The 9,702-nt window shown below is 29.6% G+C and overlaps 1 protein-coding gene across 3 annotated transcripts in view; it reads left to right on the top strand.

Annotated features, from left to right (window-relative positions):
• Positions 1-6,306: 6,306 nt before the first annotated feature.
• The window catches only part of LOC117181779 (uncharacterized protein DDB_G0282077-like), a 10,241-nt gene continuing 6,845 nt past the window's right edge, over positions 6,307-9,702 (top strand). For all 3 annotated transcript variants that reach the window (XM_033374747.1, XM_033374748.1, XM_033374746.1), the window contains exon 1: positions 6,307-6,403. In XM_033374747.1, coding sequence (XP_033230638.1) covers positions 6,355-6,403 — 49 coding nt within the window. In that variant the 5' untranslated portion in view covers positions 6,307-6,354. The remainder of the gene's footprint in view (positions 6,404-9,702) is intronic.

Below are 9,702 nucleotides of genomic sequence, written 5' to 3'. Positions count from 1 at the left end.
CGTTAAAACTCTGTAAAAAAAAAAATTTACAGAGTTTTAACGTCAAAAAATTAAAGATTAAAAAAAATTAATGTTATTTTTTTTACTATGGAATGTGGCTTATGTTTTTTATACTTAATTATCTATTCACAGATTGATTAATAAGAGGAAAAATGAAACTCATTATTTATTTATAACTAATACGTTAATAATGAATTGAACTTCGCATACAATTGACTTTGTTCTGATGAGGAAAAACCGGAGTGTTTTTTGAAAAGTCAACAAAATAAAGGATCATTAACAACTGGATTCCTTTTCCATCTTTTGGTCTGAAGTATGTCATTCAACGCCTTTAATAATAATTCAAAAATTAACTATGTCACTCAGACAAAGAACATCGATTTTTTAACATCTTTCTATTTGAATTATTGACAAATAATACGTTATTTATTCCCCCTGAAAACTTAGCTAAATGACGTTAGCCTAATTCTTAACGGGAACGAAAAGATAGCCTATTCTTTGCAAAACCCAGCGAAATGTGCATGAATATATGAAAATTGAAATAAAATAAATGTATATTAGATAAAAATGGAAAAAATGACACCACTGTATCTACAATTCCAGAGTGTGTCCAAATTTATTCGAAACAAATGATTATTATTATTATTATTATGCTAAATAAAATGTGCATTTATTCATGTCATGATAAATGGTGAAGATAAGGAGCATGAGGACAAATACTAGCGACACTAGACAATTAAACGAAAAAAATATAAAAAAGAATATAAATAAATGGAAGGTAGCTAGGAACAATTGAGTGGAAAATCCGTCATCCCCGCTACAGAAAAAAGTGCCATCCAGTACAATTAGAGGAGACAGCAGAATCTCTGTTCAACGGGCCCGGGTGGAGGTCGTTATTTCCACTATTCGAGGTACTGAGACAATTTTTTTTCTTTCGATGATATTAAAATAGAAGCATTTTGTGCAATATTAAGACAACTTAAACATTTTTTTTGGACCAGTTTTTTAGAGTTAAAAAATTTTTATGTGAGGATATTGGCAGAAGTCAGTAAGCCAAACAATTTATCTTGCTGACTGTTTTCGATAAAAAAATATTTGAATTGGAGCATTTTCAAAAACTCAAAAGCAAATGGAAATTAACGTTTTAAACCAAATAACGCACAATATGGAAAAAGCCAAGAGAGGAAAAACGTTGCTTTTTGAAAGCCTTACAAAATTTTCATCACAAATTGTTACATTTTCTTCAAAAATCAAAGTTTGAAATTTTTATCGTACAAAAAATCAGGAAATATCAAAAATTCAATTTCTCGTCAAACTATGCAAAATACGAAAATGAATGGATAAATAGATGAAAATTGTGCGCTCAAAAAGTTTCACAAAATAGTCATGAATAACTTTTTGATTTGACTAGTAGTTTTTGTTTTATTTATAAAAAATGGGTCCATATCATGTCACATGCGCCAAGTCTCTCTGAGGCAAGTCCCACCTGCGGCATGTCACATCTGAGGCATGTCACATCTGAGGCATGTCACACCTGCAGCATGCCTCTTCTGCGGCATGTCACATCTGCGGAATGTCTCATATGTGGTAAGTTACAACTGCGACATGTCACATCTACCGCATGCCTCATCTGCGGCATGTCACAACTGCGGCATATCTACCCAGCGGCTTCTCTACCTAGCGACATTTCTCGCGGTGAAATTTGCATTTTTGCGGCATCTCTCACCAGTCAATATTATCGCAGTGGGATCTATCCCTTCCAAAAATGTTTGATATCCAATTAAAAATGATTGAACTACGGATAGCCTCCCGGGATTAATTGCCACATCTGCAGCATCTCCTACCAGCAAAAAGCTTCCCCAGTGCCATCTCTCATCCGTGGAAAAATGTTCAAGTCCAAATTAAACTGACGACTGATTGTCACACCTGCGGCATCTCTCAACAGCGGCAAATCTTCCCAGCGGCATTTTCCCCACAGAAATATTTTTAAGCACTTCCAAAGATGACATAACTGCGGCAAGCCTCCGCAATGGCATCTCTCTGCCGAAAAAACTTGTTAAGTACTTCCAAAGGTGGAACAACTGCAGCAAGTCACTATTTTCTGGAGGTAGAGATGCCGCTGGGGAGACTTGCCGTACTTTTGCTATGTTTAGAAGTCCTTACAAAATTTTCTTGGGGGAGAAATGCCACTAGAGAGACTTGCTGCAGTTGTTTCACCTTTGGAAGTACTTAACAAGTTTTTTCGGCAGAGAGATGCCACTGGGGAGGCTTGCCGCACTTTTGCCATTTTTAGAGGTCCTTACAACATTTTCTTGGGAAGGAGATGCCGTTGGGGAGGCTTGCCGCCGTTACGTCATCTTTGGAAGTGCTTAAAAATGTTTCTTAGGGTAGAGATGCCGCTGGTGAGAGATGCCGCAAAAATGTCAATTTCACAGTGAGAAATGCCGCTAGGGAGAGAAGCCGCTGGGTGGAGATGCCGCAGTTGTGATATGCCACAGATGAGGCATGCCGTAGATGTGACATACCGCAGATGAGACATTCCACAGATGTGATAAGTCACAGATGTGACATGCCTCAGATGTGACATGCCGCAGAAGAGACATGTCGTAGGTGTGACATGCCTCAGATGTGACATTCCGTAGGCGGGACTTGCTGCAGTGAGACTTGCCGAATGTGGCATGATATGGACTCAAAAAAAAAATAACATGAAGAATAGAAAAATAAAGTTTTTAGCGAAACGAAACAAGTAACGAAAAAAATAGACAGAATTTGTATATTCAAAAAGAGCTACAAATTCTTGATTAATCATTTTTTGATGAGAGGCGCAGTTTTTGTTTTAATCGAGAAAAATGACATTACAAATAAACTAATTCAATTTTTGAACACAAAGACACACGGTACAATAAAATATTTAATAAGAAAATTGTTTTTTAATTATATCTGCAAATTCGCTTCTCGGTTTTTTTCCTCGCGAGACACGTGATGAGAATGTATTCGTCAAAAGTGAAAAATCTTCAACAAAAGAGAATTCACAATCGCTGAATTTCGAGCGAAGCGAGTTGCGTGCTATGAGAAGAATATTCAGGTTAAATTTGGTAGAAACTTACTCTGCCTTTTTTGTTGAAAATTGGTCTTTTTGGATAAATTTAATTCTTTTTGTTTAAAAATAAATCCTTTATAATTGAAACAACAATGGTTTCATTTCTCGTTTTGAACTCATCGTTCTTGTTTAAAAATTACACATTTTTGAAAAAAATTCATATGATTTATTAAAAATTAAACTATTTTGTTGAAAATTCGTCTTTTTTTTGTTGAATTCAAATTTTCTATTTTAAATAATAATTGTATATTATGCACCTAGGCAGAGAAGAGGGATTTTTTCAAAAATGTATGTTTTCATTAAATGTTGTATGTAAGAGCGCATACGATATTTTTCATAAGAAATAGACGATTTCAGGTATTTCTCGAAATACAGTCATAATTTTAGCTCGTATTAGATTTCAAAAGAAGGATGCGTGATTTATGGTAATTTTAAGGTAAATTTATGATCACTTACCATCAATTGTCCCAAATTAAATTTAAAAATGTTTATAAATTTCATGTAATTTATATACATTTTTGCTTATTTATGGTACTTTTACAGTTAAATATAGTAAATTACCAGTAATTACCCAAAATTCAATTTGAACCATTTTAATCAAATTCCGAAAATTTATTTTAAAAATTGGTCATTTATGGTAACTTACCATAAATTGCCTATAATCTAATTTCGACAAATCTATACCTTTTTGGAAATTTATAGAAATTTTTGGTTATTTATGGTTATTTTGCAGTTAAATATGATAAATTACCATATATTATCCAAAATTCAATTTTAAACATTTTTATAAATTCCTGGAAATTTATGCATTTTTCCGGTAATTCATGGTAATATTACCTGTAATTCATGGTAACATACCATAAGTTGCCCAAAATTTAATTTCAAAATGTATATAAATTTTTGGCAATTCACGAAAGTTTGCGGTCCCTTATGGTAATTTTACAGTTAAAAATGCTAAATCACCATAAATGACCCAAGATTCAATTTTAAACATTTTTATAAATGTAAGGAAATTAATGAAAGTCTGCGTAATTTATGTTAATATTACAGGTAATTTATGGTAACCTAAGATAAATTATCCAAAATTCTATTCAAAAATTTCTATAAATTTTCGGAAATGTTCTGCAATCTCTTGAAATTTTTTGGCAACAATTTATCCTTATGACTTTTTTTTCGATGAAAAGAAAATAATCAGATTGATAGCATGTATAAGATTACAAAATCAATCAAAAATAAAAATGTTGAGCCAAACAACGCACGATCTGAAGATAAGAGAAGAAAAACTTTGTTTTTTGAAGGTCCTATAATATTATCATAACAACTTTTTGGATTTTCTTAAAAAATCGAAAGTTAAAATATAAAAAAATATAAAAATAAAAATATAAAAAATTCAATTTTGTGATCATATTATGCAAGATGTGAAACAGAAGATGAACAAACAAAAATTAAGGTCCCAAAAATGATCTGCAAAATTGTTAATAATCACCTCTTGATACAACGCGGAGTTTTTGTTTTATTCGTAAAAATAACATTGAAAATAAGAAAAATTAAATGTTTGAAAAAACAACGCAACTTACGAAAAAATGACATAAGAAAAATTGTTTACTCGAAAAAGAGCTAAAAATTTGTTATGAATCACTCTTTAATAAGACGCGTATTTTTAGTTTTAATTAAAAAATTAAATTAAAAATAAAAATGAAAAAATTGTGGAAAAACGACAAAAGCTACGAAAACAAATTGATAGACGAAAGTTGTTCACAAAAAAAAGAGATGAAAAATTGTTATAATTTATTACATACCCATTATTTATGATTGAGAAAGTATTAGAATTGTCCGAAAATATGACACCACAAAATTCAAGTTTTGATCAAAATATTGACATTATTATTGACGTTTTTAGTAATTTATGATAATTTTACACGTTAATGTTGTGACCAGAAATTACCCAACATTCAATTTTAAACATTCTTATAAATTTACGCAAATTTATGACATTTTTTGGTAATTAATGGTAATATTACAGGCAATTTATGGTAAATTAACTAAAATTCAATAAAAAATTAGCACAAATTTTCCGAAATTTCTGGACATTTTGAGTAATTTACGGTAATTTTATCACTTATGGATAAAACTGCAACTGGTTGAGACTTAATCTTTTTTGGCTGAGGAGTTAACCGCTTTGTTAAAAATTCGTCCTTTTTGGTTAAATTCAGTAGTTTTTTATTTTAAAATATTAATTTGTTTCAGTTTGAATATGAATAATGATATTTTTAGTTGAGGCTTCTTTTTTTAGGGTGAAAAATCAACTAATTGGTTTAAATTTTACCTAGTTTGTAAAAAATGAATTTTGATGTTACTGAAGATTCGCCACTCAGTTGAAAATGTCACTATTTGTTTGTAAATGAACTGTTTTGTTGAAGTTAATATTTTTGGCTTGAAAATTCAACTGTTTTACTAAATATTTATCTATTTGTTTAAAAATTCATATTTGCGGGTTAAAAAATGTAAGTATTTTGTAAAATGTTCATCTTTTTTGTTAAAAATGTAATATTTTTTGTTAATAATGAAAATGATTAAAAATTAATCTTTTTGGTTGAGAATCCAATTATTTTGTCGAAAATTCATCTTTTGGGTGAGTTCGAAATTTTTTGATTTGAAATTTGACTCTCAACTTTGACTCTCAACTTTAAAAAAAAATATATCAAAAGAAAAACCTATCAAATGTAAAATTCTTGAAACAACAAAATGGAAAAATGGTTATTTGAAAATTTTAAAAAAGTTTTGTACTTCACCTTAAAATTGCGTGACCCGTTGTATCAGCCGTGCTTACCAATAAATACAAAAATGCGCAAGCGCTAATAAATCTCCATTTGAACTTATGTTTGGTTTGAATTTTTATTTTAGGGTCAAGTAAGATAAGCCTGAGTTGTAAAAGAATTTTTTTAAAATGAAAGTGTGTCATTACAACAAAAAATAACAGAAATGTATCAGAAGATTTATTTCCGTTAAATCAGAGTTAATGTGATGAGGAAAAAACACGCTGACAATGTTTTCTGAATATATATTCTTCGTTTCTATCGTAAAATAAAAGTTTCACGATAAGAAGATTTTTCACACAATAGATATTTTGCATAAAGTGGCATAATAGATTCAAAAAGTGGGTATATAAACTGCAGAAAATTAGAGTTTTCTATATGTGTGCTTCAACAGCGGTTCCAATTTCACCGTCTACTAAGAAGTATTTTGAAGTAAAAATGAAGCTGTCTCTGTACTTCGTGGTACTGGCTACTATTTTCATTCATGGTGAGCAAAAAATTTTACTTCAATAAAAAGTAAAAAATCGTTTTCAATTATTATTTCAAATATCTTAAAGTTGAGGCAAACAATAAGATGATGTGTTTTTATATTACATTTTTTTAAGTTAAAATTTATAACCACTATAATTCTTTTGCAATAATTGCTTCTCAATTATAGAAAATTCATTTTCGAAAATTCTTAAAAATCCAGCGAAGTGTTTAAATATAGTAAAAAATCCAATAAAATAAGTAGAAATAATTTTTAATTTCTTGACTATAAATTAATTTAACGTATTTTAAAGTTCTCTAAAACGTAAGAATCCCAATAAATCGTTGAATTCCCTTGCAATTATTGGAGATTCCAGAAAATTCATTTAATCTGTTAAACTTCCTTGAAATGCCCTAACATTTCTTAAGATCTTTAATAATTTTTAGATCTCACTAAGAATCGTTTGAAAGTTTATTCTGTAGAACTTAGGTCGCTTGAAATAATTTTAAATTCCTTCGACTTTTGAAATCAAATTAAACTGATTCATTAGAGGCTTCTAAAAAAACAGGCTAAATTTCTAACAATCTTTAAAACCCTTAGAAATCTTAGAAATCCTCAAAGATTTTATTTATTCTTCAATGTTGTTTAGAAATCCCTTAAAATCTTTGAAAATCCTACAAAATTCTTTTAAATTACATGACATTTTTTAAAGCTCTTAAAATTCTTTAGAACACCTCATTATATCTAGAAATCGTTAATTTAGAAATCGTAAAGAGTATTAAAATCAATAGAAATCCTTTGAAACACCTGTATTATTAAACTTAAATTAAACTGTTGTATTCAAGTTATTAAAATAATAATTTGAACTCCTTGACAATCTTTGAAATCTTTAGAAAGACTTGAAGATTTAATTTATTTTCCATTTTTTTAGAATTTCCTTGGCGTTTTTTGGTGATTCCACAAAATTCTTTTAAATCCCAAATACGTTGAATATTTAACTTGAATTGAACTAATGCATTAAAGTTCTTTGAATAAAGAAACTTCCAACTCTATAACAAGCTTTTAAATCCTCAGAAAGCCTTGAAGATTTCATTTCTTTTTCCACGTTTTTTAAAAATTCCTTGACATCTTTGGTAGTCCTTGTACATTTTTAAAAATTCCTTAGCATCTTTTAAATCTCTTAAAATTCTATGGAATAACATTAAATAACTTCGACAAAAGATTTCAAGAACCTGAAAGTCTGTGAAATCCCTTAAAATATTTAGAGTCCTACAAAATTCTTAAAACTCCCATAGAATATTTGGAAACACTACAAAATATTTCAAATACCTGGAAATTTTCCAAATCTCTTATAATTTTTTGCAATCCTTTAAAATCTCATAACAATTTTTCTTTGATGTCTAAAAATTGCTCAAGTCACCGGTAGTTTTTGAAATCCCTCGAAATCCTTGGAATGTCTAGAAATTCCTTGAAATATTTCATTTCACTTAACTTTCAATTTTTTTTAGCAATTCCTTGAAATCTTTGGAAATACTAGAAAATGTCTAAATCTCTTGAAACTTTTTAATTTTTCAGAATTATTTTGAAATCTTTTGAAATTTTTTGAAAAATGAATTGACAGATTGCATTGGCCTTTGGAGCACTCGTTTAGTGTGCTCAACTGAAGGTAAGGTTCGTTATGTAGCCATTTTTGATAAAAATTCGAAAATTGAGCACATTTTGAAGAATTTTGAGGCCACATTTTTTTCAAGAATTATAAATTCTATTAATGGCTGCTCATAGTATTCAAAAAGACGAGCAATTTATTCTAATGACTTTTTTTAATAAAAAAAAGCCAGAACTATAGCATTTTCAAAATTCCCATAATCACGGTATAAAAAACGTCTGATGAAGAAAAATGTTTCTTTTTGAATTTTTTAGAAGATTATCATAACAACATTTAAATTTTCTTGAAAAAATAGAAACGTAACAAAAAAAAGTTGAGACAAAAGTTGCTCTTCCAAAAAAGATCTACGCATTTATTATGAATCATTTTTTGATAGGATGCGTAGTTTTTCTTCAATTGTAATAAATGAAATTAAAATAAAAAATAGAATTTTTGGGAAAAAGAAGCAGGTTGAAATAAAATGTTTAAAAATTTTATTTTTAAAAATATGCGCCATTTTTTAAATTATAAAGATAAGACGATAAATTTAATGTTGTTTGAAAACCATTGGACATTATGAATTGTAATAATATACATTTATTCAAATAAGCAATTTTTTAGTGTAGCTGAGAATAAAAATTAGTGCAAAATAAGGAGCAAATATTAAAGTAATCATTAAAAATAAAATTTATACAACATTTTGCAATATCTGAATAAGTAATATTAGGCTGAGGTACATAAATAAATATAAAGTACATTTGATATGAGGTAGTGGACCCGATGCTCAAACAGTACCCGCTAGTCGAACACTGTCAGAGTTTTGTAAATTCTGAAAATTAGATACCTTCCGTATCATGTAAAAAAATTTTTTAAATACTTCTAAAAATGTTTACATTTACAATTAAAAATAGCTTGATACGTTTTTTTTCAAATTTAAATATGCCAAACTCTCGCTTTCAGTCACCCCGTTCTCAGCCTTCCTAGAACTGCTGGCTCGCACAGCTTCTTAGGGGAGCAGGGCAAGAACAGTTGCGACATTATATATATATATATATATATATATATATATATATGTGTGTGTGTGTGTGTGTGTGTGTGTGTGTGTACCTCAATTGGAAACGAGTCAGGCGGCCCTCACTGTTTATGTTTCTGTCACCCCGAAATCAGTCCAATGTCATTTGAAGGCCACCCCCGACACTTCACTAAAAGCGAGAGTTTGGTGTACTTTTAAAATTTCTTTAAATTGGCAAGAGTTGACTCTACGCCGTTAAGTGTTCAAGTATCGGGTCCACTACCTAATAGTGTTGGGAATAATGTAGAAAAGTTCATATTTTGGACAAAATGGACTTTTAACTAAAGAAAATTCGCAATTGCCAAATTACAGTTGTCGATGCTTTGACTTTTAATTTTAAAAGGAGCAATAGAACGACCGAGTTCGTAGTGCGAAGTCAATACTAGGCATTCTGATAAGTACTTGAAAATTCTAAGAGATGGCATTAGTATTCACTAATGTGAACCATTTTCGTCGAGCTTGATCCTTCAAATGACGTCTGTCAAAACTTTAGCCATATATGTTTACGCATTTACAAGTTACAGCACTGAGAAGCGACTAACCTCCGAGTTTTTTTAATATGGAAAAATCTGAGTTTCGAGTTTTGATCAAACACTACTA

Source organism: Belonocnema kinseyi, chromosome 10 (assembly GCF_010883055.1).
Source record: "Belonocnema kinseyi isolate 2016_QV_RU_SX_M_011 chromosome 10, B_treatae_v1, whole genome shotgun sequence".
In the NCBI taxonomy this organism is placed as follows: Eukaryota; Metazoa; Arthropoda; class Insecta; order Hymenoptera; family Cynipidae; genus Belonocnema; species Belonocnema kinseyi.
The sequence above is the reverse complement of the archived record's forward strand: the minus strand, read 5'-3'. Positions and strand labels throughout refer to the sequence as shown.